The sequence below is a fragment of the Rhinolophus hipposideros genome, assembly GCF_964194185.1.
Source record: "Rhinolophus hipposideros genome assembly, chromosome: 15".
Classification (NCBI taxonomy): domain Eukaryota; kingdom Metazoa; phylum Chordata; class Mammalia; order Chiroptera; family Rhinolophidae; genus Rhinolophus; species Rhinolophus hipposideros.
In genome coordinates this window covers 32,993,439-33,009,225 of record NC_138061.1, presented here as the reverse complement: position 1 = coordinate 33,009,225, position 15,787 = coordinate 32,993,439, and the positions used below count along the sequence as shown (strand labels likewise).

The 15,787-nt window shown below is 34.6% G+C and overlaps 1 protein-coding gene across 2 annotated transcripts in view; it reads left to right on the top strand.

The window, feature by feature from the left end:
• The window catches only part of PTEN (phosphatase and tensin homolog), an 81,831-nt gene that overhangs the window by 50,701 nt on the left and 15,343 nt on the right, over nucleotides 1–15,787 (top strand). For both annotated transcript variants that reach the window (XM_081075096.1, XM_081075095.1), the window contains 2 exons: nucleotides 884–927; nucleotides 2,696–2,934. In XM_081075096.1, coding sequence (XP_080931222.1) covers nucleotides 884–927; nucleotides 2,696–2,934 — 283 coding nt within the window. The remainder of the gene's footprint in view (nucleotides 1–883; nucleotides 928–2,695; nucleotides 2,935–15,787) is intronic.

Below are 15,787 nucleotides of genomic sequence, written 5' to 3'. Positions count from 1 at the left end.
AGAGTTATGGATTAAGGAACTTTGTTTTAAAATGCTGTTTTTATTTTAAATACTTTTTTTAAAAATCTGGTTTGGTTAGTAGTTGGAGTTACCATGATGCTGCCGACCACAAACTAATATGCGGAATCCCTTTCTGAGCCAATTGATGTTTCTAAGCATAGCCTATTAATCATGAGTAAGCCAGTGCATGATAGCAAACGTGTCACTACTATTAAAAATTTTAGCATGCTTTAAGTAGTGCTGAATCAACATTTTACTATTCTGTATTGATTTTGCTTACTACTCTTTCTAAGACTTTCATTAAAATTTATAACATGAGAGGTTATTGAAAAAGATGACCTTTGGCTTACCTAAAGAAAGGTCTGGTTTAAAAAGTTCATGAAGTGTTGTGTCTGAGTAGTTTAGCATCATTTAGTTTCTTTTCCTTTGCTCTTACAAATTTCACTATTTTTAACATATATCTTTTAAAGTATAATAGTTTGGGAAAACTGTGTGTGCTCAACTGTGAGGTAAAGATAATATTAAAACAAGTTAGTTATTAAATTCCATTAGCATGCAAAAATTTCCATAAAGGAAATTTGAAGATACAGATGCAGCTGAATTTGCAGTGTTACGTATTAGTGGCATTACAAGTTTTGTAAGCAAATATATAAGCTCTAATTGCATACACTTAACATTTTAAGCTTTGGTTTCCTTAATTGTAAAATGAAGCTATTAAACAGAACCTGCTTCATAAGATTCTTAGGATTAAAAGAAATCGTTAATATGAAACACTTAGCATAATACCTGGTACATTAAAAAGGTTCAGAAAATGTTGTTACTACTATACTTTTTTCTCAATTGTAAAAGACAACTTTATATGACATTTAAACTTTTCTTTTAGATGTGCTGAAAGACATTATGATACTGCCAAATTTAACTGCAGAGGTAGGTATAAATGTACTGTATTATGTTATATAACTTAAAACCAGTAGACTAAATCTTACTGTCATAGCAATAATAATCTCGATTATTAAGTGAGATAAATATTTATCTCAAAGATAATCTTAGAAAATTTGAAATATATAATTTTGCTGTTGTGTTTTAGGAAGCACAACTTTAGGAAAGTTCCATATATACCTGCCAGTAATATTAGGAAAGCTAAGTTGCAGAATGAACTTAAGAATTAGGAGAAATTTCTAGATGAACAGTAGACTAAGCAGGGAGTTATATCTACTTTTTGAGGCATTTGGTATAATACCGGTAGCAAGAGATTATAGGGAGAAAGCAAAACAACTTAAGTATCGAGGAGTATGAGCTGAAAGGTGGGGAAAGGTATAACAAGTAGGTATAAGGGGAGCCTGATAGGTGAGAGTAGGGAACTGCTTTAAATGAGTTATTCTTTAGGTACAGTCAGTTCTGTATCAGAGCCCGCAAAAACTTTCATTTGTATTTACGGAACCCCTTGAGCCATGAGAGAACTAGAGAGTTGAGAAGTTTGGCAGATGCTGTTAAGAAAAAGAGAGTGCCAGAAACTACAGATTGTGTTTGTCATTGACCCCACCTGAAAATCTAGTATGGACTTTGAGTTGGTTTGAGAATTCAGAAGTACTAATGGTGAGAGTCAGTATAGATTCACTAAGAATGTTTCTTTGGTGAGTTTAGGCGACTGATGACTAGGCAAAGCGTGTTTTAGTCGAGGTTTGTCTAGCTTTAGACAGGCATTTAACAGATTTTCCTAGATGATTTTGTGTGCCACTGAGGAAACGACGATGGAATAGTATAGTATAGTTACTCAGATGACTTAAGTGAAAGCTGTCCTTATGACTCCTAGTAATGTCAGTCATCGTCTATCAGGAGAGCTCTCCTGTCACAACGAGGATTTAATTGATTGTATCCTGTCCCATATTATGAGTGACTTGCTTGAAGATAGAAGACATGATTTTTACATATTTAGAAGACACAGAGGATAATTAGGTACATTGGATGTCAGACTTTTTTAAGGATCTTAATAGAATGGAACTGAGTCAGAGACCAATAAGATAAAATTTAATAGTGACATATTTAAAGTCCTTTTCCTAGACAAATTTTTAAAAACTCAACTCTGACTATAGGGAACAGAGAACTTTTGGGTTAATAACTCAATACAACTTTACTGTTGTATACTTTTATAAGTAGTTTTTCTAGTTTCTTTTGTAAATAAATGCCTTGAAAGTCCTGTGTATATAACACTAACATTTGCAAAAAACAACATACTCAGTGTTTTTATCATGTGCAGTGTAAAATGTAATCCTTTCCATTGTCAATTTATTAGTAATCTATACTTTCTTTTGAATATGTTTTGTGTGCTGCAATGTTACTCCTTTTGTTAGAAAATTCATTGAGAGTCCTGATAAGAGGCCCATGTGACATTTCATTTTGAGTTCACCTCCACCTCTGATATGTTGCACCTGTTACCTCTCTATAGCAGTTTCCTCTTTCATAAAATAGGGAAAATAATACTTGGCCTCCCTGTCTAATGGATAAGTTTAAGAGTTAATGAGAAGCTGTTTTATTTAAAAATTAGAAAATTATCAGACAATAAATTATTTTTCTCTGGAGTTCAGTTTTTCTTTTAAACATCTGTTGAGTTTATATGCAGCATTTCTAAAGTTAACTTTTAATAAACAATTCACAAGAGATTTTTTTCTTACTCCGAGTTATCTTTTTACCACAGTTGCACAGTATCCTTTTGAAGATCATAATCCACCACAGCTAGAACTTATCAAACCCTTTTGTGAAGATCTTGACCAATGGCTAAGTGAAGATGACAATCATGTTGCAGCAATTCACTGTAAAGCTGGAAAGGGACGAACTGGTGTAATGATTTGTGCGTATTTGTTACATCGGGGCAAATTTTTAAAGGCACAAGAGGCCCTAGATTTCTATGGGGAAGTAAGGACCAGAGACAAAAAGGTAAGTTGTATTTGATGTTTTTCTTTCCTCTTCCTAGATCTAAGAATTTATTGGAAAATAGATTTAAAAAAAAAAAGAAAGTTGGTAGCCCTTATTTCTTCTAAACATTTAAATCAGTTATGCCGTAACTTTAGTATTTGCAAATGACTGATTCAGTTTTCTGTTTATGCTAGCATTTTCATGTCATGCTAACAAATCTTCCCAATTAACTGTATTGCATATTTGGTATCATGATACACTTACAAAGCATTTTAAAAAGCGGCACATTGATCAAAAGTAAGCTTAATATTTTTGAAGCTTGATTGAGAATAAAATGTCTTTGGATAATAACTTGGATGCCATTACCTAGTAAAGTATGATCTTTGCTTTTATAATACGTAAAGAGTATTCCTTGATATTAATATTGATATATATAGTTAAGATTAGTCATAGTTCTTCTCTTTTTCAGAAGACTAAAGACTTGAAAATCAGTGACAAATTTAATTTGTGTAGTACATTTGAAAGCAAAAAGTGAACTCTTGCAAGAACTTTTACAGTGATTTTTCAAGAGGTTCATTTCTTTGGATGGTAAATATGGCAAAAACATGTTTACATTTCTTGCAGAGATTTTGTAAATTTCTTCTGTCTCCAAAAGGAAAAAACCAAACCATTCTAGGTAGATGGAAAAACTCATTTAAGGAGCTCTATTTAGAGAGAGACATGTTAACTAACCTATGTGAAAATTTTATTTTAGTTTTAATAATTTTTGCAATTAGGAAGATTCTCTTCCAGTTGAATTTCTTTTTAATTCAACTTCAAAACAGAACCATAAGTGATCATATCTATCAATTTGAACTAGATAGTTACATTGATTCCTATTTCCTTTACTCCTTCCTCATTTCTTGTTTTGTCTTTGTGACTTTTTAGAATTCTATCTAAGGATGCCAAAGTACTGTTTATTGATGGTAGTTTAAAAAAAAATTGAATCTTATATTAGTGCATGTTTTTGGTGAATGTTGATTATGGTAGCTTGTCTTACTTTCCTTTATATGGTGTGCGCCTGGGTTGATAGCACTGGAATGATTTCCAAAGCAGAGAACTTGAGATATTTACTTTGGTTCATCCTTTTGTCATCTAGAGGGAAACAATTGCTTTTGCTGGTTAAAATATAGAAGGTAAATTGTTTTAAGTGAATAAATGCAGGGCAGCACAGGAAAAGAAACTGAATGGGAAGAAAACCATGCAGAAGTGGGTCAAATTAAAATATAATTGCAGGAGCAGTGGTAGAAATGTAAAACAGGGTTGCTGAGCAGCAGACATTTTGGTAGTAGAAAAGAAATCAGGTGAAAACAGTTTAAAATAAAAATAGAAAAGTTGTGTAATGTGGAGCCAGAACACTAGGTTTAAGTTAGAGGGCTCTTACACTATTTATATTATATACCTTTTAAAAATATGGTGAAAGCTATAAATATTCTTCCAAAAATGTGCATGGTGTACATGAACGTAAAATTGTTCTTATAGTTTTTAATTGCACTCAGAACTATTTTTTAAACATAGAATGTAAAATAAACCTTTCTAAGAAATGTGTCTCATTTGTTTTTCATGCAAAAATCCGGTCACTCCTTGAGAATGATGAATAAATCTAAGTGGTACAAATTAACCAAAATTAAGCTTTAGTTCTGCTCAATAGTACATTTTAATGAAAGGGCTGCTATTATTTAGCTTTTAAACAACATGTTGAAACTATTTCATTGTCTTTGACTTGGCAACCTTTATGTCATCTTTGATATCCAGTCAATTTTGACTTTTGTGTTTGGTGAAAACAAGTGCTAAAAATCCTTTCTCGCAAAAGAATGGAAGCAAATGGAATCTGTAGATTCTTTTGCCAGATGAGAGAGTAGGCTTATGTCAAGAAATGAGAATTCTCTAAGACTCTTCATATAAATTCATGTTGCATCATTTTCTTTGCCTTCTAGGTAATGAGATCATTTTGGCAAGATACTGACATAATGCTATATTAGAAAGGAAAGGATTATGACTCCACCGTTTCGTTTTTAGGTTGAAGAGTTAAACTGTATAAACGAGTTTATATTTTATCCATTTAATGGCGGTTAAAATTGTGGCTGTAGAATTTGTCTTCTGAAGACCAGTGAACTTATGTGTAACAAAGAATTTCATAGTTGCTCCTATTTCTTGACAAAACCTCTTGAGAAGCCCAGTTGAAAGTCTTGGCTTTTATGAGTTTGGCAACTTTCACAACAGTAGACTTTTCGTGACAAATCTTCTTGCACAGGCTTTGCTCCCAGGCTTGGCCCTCACAAAGCAGGAGAACACTTCCACAACAATAGATAAGGTTTCTTTCAGGATTGATGGCAGAGTTGCTTCCCAGTGCATACTGATGAACAAAGAAGTGAGTCACAGTGACAGGCAGACCTTCTATGTGTCAAAGCAGCAAAACCACATATTTTTCCAGGGATAAAGGTGTACTGTCTGTCTATAGAACAGTGAGATTTCTTCAGAAGCTTTTTGGGTGTTTTTTTTTTCTTGGTTTTTGGGTTTGTCTTTGTTTTGTTTTGTTTGCAAAGAAACGTCACCATTTTGAAAATGTTAATGTCCCTTGAAGTTTCCAAAAAGGACTCTAAAATAAGAGTTATTCTTTGATTGTGTCATCATGCATATATTTGATGAAACTAGTAGCTGGCTTAAGCTAAGAAGTCACATGCTAAAGGAAAATTGTATTTCCAATTCTTTCATGACCTGTTTCAGTTTTAGGGAAAAAAGTCTGTGTTTTTTTTTTTTTAATGGATAAAATTGATAGAGACATTGCAACAGTCTTACTTTCCTGTTGTAAGATATAGATATGTTTGACCATTTCTAAGGTATTTGTCTTTACCCCGTTCAGCTGTGACTTTTTTGTTTGTTTGGCATTATAGCTAACAACAGCCTTTTATGGTGTTTTAATCAAGGATTTTGAGTTGGGGACAAATATAAAGGTTTTGTAATGGTCTAGCCTTTTCTAACTAAACTGTTCTCTCATGCAGTCTCTTTTTTCCCCCTTCTTCCCTCTTAAACATACCCACCCACACACATAGGCGTATACACCCTTTCTGATATAGGTACTTTTTGAGGATGGTTGACTAAATGCTTCTGATAGAACTAACCGCATAAGCACTTGGGATATTTCAATCCATCATGTTGAGAGAGATAAGTAAAACCCAAGTATACTTAACCTTGATTATACGTTATTTTCTCTGTTTCCAGTTTGACTTAGATCCAAGAGAAGTCTCCATAGTCAAAAAGTAAGGACATATTTTAATTTGTCAGTTCGAAGATATTTTAATGATCACAATCTGGCAATATTGTCATTTCTGTTTCTCTGTAGAGGTGAGGAGAGATTTGATGAAATGGCAAGACCCATGAGATATTGTTGTGAATAGGGTTTCTGCGGGAATTCCTGTTCTCATGAAATCTTTTTGTTTTCCCGTTCCTGAATCCCGAGAAAAGTTGGTCGGGAAATCGGGAACATCGGCTCCTTGAACCCTGTAATACCCATAATAGGAAATAAATGTACTGCTCACAATGTATCTCTTAGACATTTTTCCAATTTATCCTAGTGTTTCCGGGCGGGAATTCCCACCCATTCTCGGGAAAGTTTTTTGCTTTTCCTTTCCTGAATCCCGAGAAAAGTTGGCTGGGAAATTGGGAAAATCGGCTCCTTGAACGCAGGTGGTTGGTAGTATCGGCCGTTACTTAGTGGAAACTATTCATCGTGGAAAACAGAAAACAGTTTATATCTCAGGATTCGTGAACGGGAAAGCGGAAAAAATTCCTGAGAAGGGGTGGTAATTCTCTCCTGGATGCCCTAGTTGTGAAACGGACCAGAAGGAAAAGATGAAAATAAAATGCAAAGCTTTTAGTGTCATGTGGAAGAATGCAGGAGTATCTACATCATCAGCAGAACTGCTCTAAGCATAGTATATTCTTCACCCTCTTAGAGGTTGGACTGTGCCTCAAGTGAAAGGTGATGGGCTAATAGAAAATAGAGTTTGTACATATTGTTAAGGATGGATTCAGTACAATTCTCATGTATAGCTGTTACGTGGTGTTAAGATTCAGAGTTGAATAATTTAGCCAAAATTGATCGCTTTTAGCATCTTGGAATCAAAATAAATCATTGAACCACTTTATAGGAAATACATGCTTAGCTCATGATTAATTAATATACCTACACCATTTCTTGGGTGTATTATTCACAGGGTCTAAAGGAGTATGCTAATGTGCTCCTACCTTTATCCCTGTGTATATTTAAAAAGACAAAGAGAAATTTATGAACAGATGCTGTTGGCGAAGGTGTGTTTTACTAAATAGTGCCATTTGATTTTCGGTTGCAACAGCATTAGAAAGCTAGAGACAGTGGATAAAAGTCATAGGATTTTTTCCCCCAGGAATGTTGCTTATTTTATAAATGATAAGACTGGGTGCTTTGATTAAGATTATCCAGTCAGTGACAGCATTCAGAGTAAAACTTGAGCTTGGCACACTGTTGATTTCTTTCTACATTATTAAATCCACAAATCCTGGAACAGCAAAAGAATTTTGAGGTGATTCAGAATTTATTTTTGTACAGGGTCAAGCTCTCCTGAAAGATCTTATAAATTCTGATGAAATTGACCTATTTTGACAAGGCTTCTCTGTTTATACCCTTCTTTATAAAGAAGCCAAGGCACTTAATGACCCCTGATTTAAGTAGTTACAAACATTCAAATATGTTACATGTTTACCTAATGGTTGGAGTATTAGTGAAATAATATATTTTTAAGCTTTAAAGACTGTAATTTCATCATAAGAAAATTCAGGAGAGCATGGTAAAGCTATTGATATACAACTGTGGAATTCTTCCAGAGAGGTATTTTATAATAAAATAATTGATTATCCAAAGTAGTTTTATTCTTGAAACATCTGCTAATAGATTTATCCTCTTTCCAGTATTTCCTTTTAGGTTGAGTCTGTAGGTTTCCATTTTTGTAATTGTGAACCACTATTATAGAAAATACATGCATTTTATCAATTTTCAGTTTGTGTGTGATTAATTTTATTAGAACTGTCTTTAAAGTTGTTTTTGCTTGTATCATTAATTTTAATTATAGAGAAACATTAAGAAGCTGAAGAAAATTGTATTCTTTGGACATTTATGTAGGAGCAAAATGTTGCTTCTCTCCCTCCTCTCTTTTCCCCTCCTTCTCCCCCTCTTCCTCTCCCTCATCTTTCTCCTCTCCATCACCCCTTTTCTCCCTCTTCCCTTTGTTTTGAAGAAAAAGGAGCCAATTGTCATGTTTTGATGAAGAATTCGTAGACTTTGCAGAGACTTTCTCAGAATAATCTAGCAGTCTATACATTTCCTCGGCAGACTTGGTGCAAATTAGGTGACAGAGTGGTGGGTGCCAGCTTACCGTAAAATGTGCCATTGTGTTAGTAATGCCCAAATAATATTTCAGGTTTTGAATGTCTTGTAAAAGTCAAAGTACAACTAATACCTCCTATAAAGAAAAATATTTTCTGAGAGTGGATTAACTTCTTGAGGGAAGGAAGCCTTCTGTCTTTTATTCAGTAATTTATACAAATGCAACTATGTCATGCTTCTTTTGCATAGTTTATCCTTTTGCTTTTTGAGCATGTGGCAAATTATTCCCAAACAAGCTATCAAAAGTTTCTCTACTCCCCTACCCCCACAAGAAAGGCATGGTACAGGGCAACTCCTGGGGATGGTTCCCATCTTGTCCTATGCCTCACAGTCTGCATTTGCACTTAATGTTTCAGAATTGTAGTCCATAACTCATAATATTTATTGTAAACTATGAATAAAGAGTTAAGATACCCTGTGAGTGCTGGTAAGTATGTATTTTGAAAAGATTCCCAAATTTTCTGAATTTCAAAAGGCAAGCTTTTATTATGTGACAAACTTACCCCGAATCGTTTCTACCCCTCTCTCTTTCCCTTGCTTTCCCCCTTCTAGATGGTGGCAGGTAATGTAAGCATTAACATTTATCTTTTTTTATTAAACTTTTAGGAAAAACATTTGAGCTTTTGATTTTTTCCCCAAAGCAATTATTACAGATAAAGTTGCTATATGTTATGATCTCTGTGAGTTCATTAGCTTATCTTTAATGAAGACTTAAGTCTTCTGGTAATAATAAATACTAACATTATGTGATCCCAAGAAGATGGAATTTTCTAGTTTCTCTGAGAAATGAATTTTTATGTCCTTTTATATAATCAGGTTATCAGGTTATTTTTTTCTAGTCTATTTACTACTAAATTTTCCCATGTGGATACCCAATGAAATTTTCTCATTTTCTTCACTTAAAATAAGCTATAATTATGCTCTTTTTCAGCTTTAAAAAACTATATAACATTTTTATTTTTTCTAACATTAATTCTCCTGGGCTAAATTGTTTATCTAATACATGGTATGTAAGCCTGTTATCCAATTTATATATTCATAAAATTGTTAAGATTTTTTATACCTTGAAGGACCTTAGTAATTGTTTAATTCAGACTCATTCTAATGTGAATGATAAAACAGATTTGCAAAAATCAGGTTGTCCTCGGTCATTTAATCTCTGTAATAACTCAAAACCATACCTCCTAACCTCAAATCCAGTATTCTTTCTCCTTTACTATATTCTCCTGTCCAAATTATTTTTCTTTATTATTTTGTTTCCCAAAGTAGAAACTCGAAGGGGGTGGGGGGGCAAGCAGTTGTATTATAATGTATTAGAACTCTTTCAGTTCAAGTCACAGAAACCCACCTCAAAATAGCTTAAACAAAAGGAGACATTTGTTGGTTTATGTAACACTAAAAAAGCTCTGGCCTGGATCTAGGTGATTAACAGATGTCAAGAATCTCAACTCTTCTTTGCTCTCTATATACTTTATTTTCACACAGGCTCTCTAATGTAATGGCAAGGTCTGAATCCTAGTAGCTCCAGGTTTACATTCTGTCTGCTTTAGCAATTGCAGTGGGAAGAGAGCTACAGTCTGCTCAAAAATGCCTTGATTAAATTGGTAAATCAGGGCCTGATTTACCTGGATTAGAGTATGTACTCATCCCTCAACCATTCTAGCCAGAGGCTTGGGGCATACATCTGAAGCTGAAGGAACCCCACCCCCACTCCCAAACCACAGGGAGGTTGATAGCTTCCCAAAGAGGAAAGGATGCTGTGTAGAAAGAAAAATACCAGTTGTCTGCTTCATATTATTTTCAAGGATTCTGTGGTTCATGCACCACTATTTAATACATTACTTTAATTAGTTTCATGGAATTGAAGTTCTATAGTACTCCACTTCGGAGATTCTTCATAGATAGGAAAAATAAGAGCTCAAAGAGGTCTTAATTTTAGACGTAGTTAGTAGGGGTGGTATTAGTAAAATCAGGAATGGGACTAAAAAGTTTTAGAATCAGATTCACATTTAGGTTCAGGTTCTGGTTTTTAACAGGATAATTATATGCACTGGTACTGTTTTCTTGTCCTTAAAATAGAAATGAGGATATCTATCATGTAAAGTTGTAGTAGGGATATATGTAAAATGTTTGGCATGTAGCTTAAGATACAATAACTACTGTTATATGCTGTCATTTTAATAATAGCCATTCTTCAGAGCCATATTTCATCATTTGTTGAATTACTTTACTGTAATAATTTTACTGTGATCATCCTTAAAAACAAATTTCCAAGCTTCAAGCAAACACTATTATGTTAAAACATCTACATTATTTCTAAGTTTAGACGTGCCATTGAAAAGTCTACTGAAATAGAAAATTACTTCTTTACTGAGGAATCTAAATTGTGAATTCATCGTAGAGAAGATGATCTGAGAGTACTGATACACAGAATATGAACAAACATTACATATCTTGTGCTATGGTATCTGGGTGGTATTCTGGTCTGGTAATATTATGGCAGTATTCTAGGTTTGAAAGATGTGCATAACCCGTACTTTTAAGTCTCTGTTTTTTAAGAGATTAATCATATACAAGAGATTTGCATAAAATAACTCAGGTTAAAAAAATAAATGGTTTATTAAAGATACATCAATTAAATGTAAATTCCAAAGCAGATGACCAGATATCAGTATTGGAGTACAGTCACAGCCAAAATGCATAAAACTGGATCAAGAATGTCACTTTATATTAATAGAGGGTACACTCCACAATGAAAACTTAGAAATTAAGAACTCTTATGTGCTAAACATAGCTAGCATCAAAATATATTAAGCAAAAGCTAGAAAAAATGAAGGAAAAATTGATAGAAAAGCAACTATAGTAGAAATCTTTAATATACTTTAAGATCAAAAAGGCACACAATAAGATATATAAATAGCTTGATTAATATAATAAAAATGTAGCCCATAAAATGTTGTTGTTGTTTTTTGTCACCCATAAAACATTTACCAAGATTAATAATTCACTAGGCCAACCACAAAGATAATCTCACCTCCTAGTAGAAATATATAAACCCCATTCCTTAGTTACAATTCAGTGTTACTAGAGTGTTTTTTTTTTAAGTTGGGGAACAGCGTTTTTTCCAGGATGTCAAGTTGTTGTTTTTCAGTCTAGTTTTGGCGGGTGGGGTTGGGGGAGCGCCGCTCAGTTCCAAGTCAAGTCGTTGTTGTTGTTTTTTCAATCTAGTTGGAGGGAGTAGCTCACTGGTCCATGTGGGACTCGAACCGATGACATTGGTGTTATGAGCACCGGGCTCTAACCACTGAGCAAGCTGGCCGCCACCAGTGGCTCAGATCCAAGCTCAAGCCGTTGTTTCCCACTGGCCCATTTGGGAATCGAACAAGTGACCTTCGTGTTAAGAGCTCGCACTCTAACCAACTGAGCCATCTGGCTGCCCCGAGATGATTTCTCTTTTTTTTTTTAAAGTTTAACCAAAGTAAGTCAACCATTTGGAAATTTAAAATCACTTAAGTAATTTTGGGTCAATGAGGAAATACAAATTCATATTAGAGATTATTAATATAATTAGGAGAGAAGTATTAAGATAAAAATGTAAATATGTAAATTAATAAACAGTAAACCATTTCAACTAATAAATCTGAACACATTGACAATGCCAATAAAATCAATGTATCTCTTCTAAAGCCAATCAAAGGAAAAAAGTGAAGAGGGAAAACATATTAGGCATTAAATTTGAGAAAGGAGATATAACTACAGTCTAGAGGTAAAATTAAAAATCATATTTAAGTCTATGCTAATGAGTTTGAAAATTTCAATGGGAAGGGAGCAATTTTGACTGAAAATATTAACATAAATGCTTCTAGATGAAATACAAAATCTGAATAGACCATCTAAGAATGAAAATGTTTAGGAGCTCCCCCCACTACCTTGTCTGAATTGCATTTCAGATGGCTCCTATCAAACCTGGAAGCTTCAGATAATTATCTGAATGGGTCCAGGTGTTAGAAAATGTGTAAAACTTCCCAGGTGACTCCTTGCGTAGTCCTTCTACCTTAATATCCAATGAGATAGTGTATTTAAAAAACCAGTAAGTACAGTATGGGGGAAATTAAATACTTCAGTCTGGCCAAAAGCAAGAGTACACACAAAGAAGTTGTGAGAGTTAAGAGTGGTAAAAGAGGGGTGGCGGGATGGCTCAGTTGGTTAGAGCGTGAGCTCTGAACAACAGGGTAGCTGGTTCGATTCCCATGTGGGCCGGTGAACTGCGCCCTCCACAACGAGACAAGTAAACAAGGAGCCGTTGCTGAGCTTACGGAGGGGCAGCCAGATGGCTCAGTTGGTTAGAGCCCGAGCTCTCAACAACAAGGTTGCCAGTTCAATTCCCGCGTGGAATGGTGGGCTGCGCCCCCTACAACTAAGATTGAAAACTGTGACTGGACTTGGAGTTGAGCTGTGCCCTCCACAACTAGATTGATTGAAGGAGAATGACTTGGAGCTGATGGGCCCTGGAGAAACACACTGTTCCCCAATATTCCCCAATAAAAAAATAGAGAGAGTGGTAAAAGAGGTTGGGCTGTGTTTTTATGTTGTAATGGAATTACCATGAGTGAAAATTTTGTTCTTATTTGGGTAGACACAGGGAAACCTTTAACATTTTGAATTAATTGGTAATACGATTTATGTTATATTTTTGTAAAATTAATAGAAGAGTGGTATAAATAAAAGATTGGAGAATAGATAAATCAAAGACTGATCATCAGTTGGCTATTACAAAATTGCAGGTGACTGAACTAGAATAGCCACAGAAAAACAAAACTCATGTTTTGAGAGGTAATGTATTTCAGAGTCAAAAATCTGGATTTTGGCATCTGAATAGATGTGTAGGAATCAGATATGAATATTTTAAATAAGCTTAACCTCTGTTTCCCTTCTGTTTTGGGTGTAGTGTGTGTATGCCAGATAGTTATGTGCTCACTGATAGACCAATCTCTGCCTCCACTCTGTCTAGACCTTTGCCATATTGCTGGGGTTTCCTCACTTCTCTTTTCTATAACCCTACATATGTCACCACTGTCTTTCAGACTATCTGTTTCACTATAGCAGGAAGAAGATGGCAGAACAGTATAGTGTTTGCAAACTCGAGTTGGAGTGCTATGATGAAATCCAGTTTCATTACTTATAAGATGTATGACCTCATCTTGTCTAAAGTAGTATTGCCAATAAAACTCACTTTATGAGTATTACACATTTATGGAAGCATTTAGAGCAATGCAGAGAATTGAGGTGAGGGCTCAGTAAGCAGCAGTGGCAGTGATATTAAAAAGAAGTTTTGGGATCAGGTGCTGAAGAAAATAGTGAATGTCATTCACAGAAAGAAGTTGGCCTATGCAAGAGTATGAAAGCTTCAATTTTCAGACATGTTGTGTTTTAAGTGCTTCTGCGATTTCCAGCTAGAAATGTCCAGCCAAGTGTTGGAAATTCTGGACTACGAGTTGGGAATAAGTCATATTGAGAGACACAGGTTTTGAAGTTAATGCCTGAAATTGATAATTATACTACTGCAGTAGTTAGGATTGGCATAAAGAAGGGACAGCTAAGATCAAATTTTTGAGATATGCCTATATTTAGGGAAAAGAAAACGAGACAGCCGGTAAGGACAGGAGAAAAGCTTCAGAGAGTATATCCTATGACAGACGCAGGGAATTTTCAAAATGGCAGCCAAAAAAAGCCAGGATGGGAATAGGAAAACAGTAGGAAATGATCACTAGTTAACCATTAAGAAAGCCTCATAATAACAGATTTCTATGGGTTAAAGAGTAGAGGTTTCTTCTCAAGAGTTTATATAGAGAAAGGATGATAGTTTGAGAGAGATACAAGATACGGGGAGAATGTGGGATTTAGGTCTTTGAATTATTGGTGTGTTTTGAGTAAAGGTTAAGGGTTACCTGAGCTTATTATTAGGAGGAGAGAATAAAGGCAAACGCCAGAGAGGAGATAATTAATAGAGTACTTGCCAAAATGGAACTTATGTGAACATGAAGAGTTACTTTTACAAAATAATCAGGAATGAAAAGATTTTAAGATGGGAGAAGAAAATTTGGAGAGTGCTCACATTGGATGACCTCAGGGTTCCCAAGTAAGTTAGGAGCTGAATTCACTGAGGATTATGTCAGAGACAAGATAGAAAGGACGGCTGAACAAAGTGCTGAAATCATTGTAGTCAAGAGTTTAATAAGTGCATACCAGAAGAGTTATGGAATAGTCAAGATTTGGAATAGGTGAGAGTAAAGGCAGTGAAAAAGTGGGATGGAAGGGATAGTAGGAGTAACACCAAATACAGTTGTCCCTGGTATCCCTGGGGGATTGGTTGCAGGAATCCCCGTGGATACTAAATATGCAGATGCTCAAGTCCCTTAGTCAGGCTTCTGGATGTCTGGTTCTGTATTTGTGGATATGGAGGGCCCACTCTCTCCTCCTGAGTCCTCCCTCCTGGTCTGTGAACATAAGAGAATTGAAGAAACAGTGGCTGCCTTTTGAGATGATGGCCAGGAATGTGGTGCTAAGTCGACCTGAAGAATGCTAAGTTTAGCTAAAATTAGAATGTTCTGAAAGTTATAGTTGAGGAAAAAAGGTTAAGAATATAAGTAATTTTCTTCACAATTAGAGTGGAAAAGGAGAGTGATTAGAAGAGAGTTGAACTATATACTTTTGGGATATAGTTATAGACGAGTTTAGCTTAAAAGCTCTTGGTTCGAAAATTACACAGATTTTTACTAGTCTTAATTGAAATGAAACATGGAAATTTTGAAAATGTATTTTTAATTTCCAAGAACTTTAAAGGTCAGCTCTCTTTTCATAATGCATAAAACAAATTTTTGAAGATGAGTAAAATGTACATAACTTAGGTTTTTAAAAAGATACATATTTAAAATTAAATCTTCGTATTTAATATGTTATAGGTAAAAGATGCACATAAATCATTGTTTCCCATTTATGCATGCAGGAAATGGGTTATTTGAAGTATTACAAATTGATTGTGAATTTAGTGTGGAAGTTTTATTCATTTTATTTAAAATCCTAGATTACAGCATGATTCATTATATTATTAACCAAATGTTAATAAATATACATCATGGCTATGAGAGATAAGAAAAGAGTGAGGCGGACACATGGTCCTCCTCTCTGGTCTGTACACATTTGGACTTTGCGACTATATTTCTCTTAATCTGGACACATTGAATTTGACGTCTTAGAAAGCTAACAAGTAGATAAGAATTGCAAAGTTAGGATACAGAAGCCTAATTATGCATAATATAGTAAAATAAAAAATGAATGAAATTTGCAGTTGTGGCTTCTCAGAGTTTTTCTTTGAATCGTGTCAGTAATTTTGGTTCAGCTTGTACTTACATA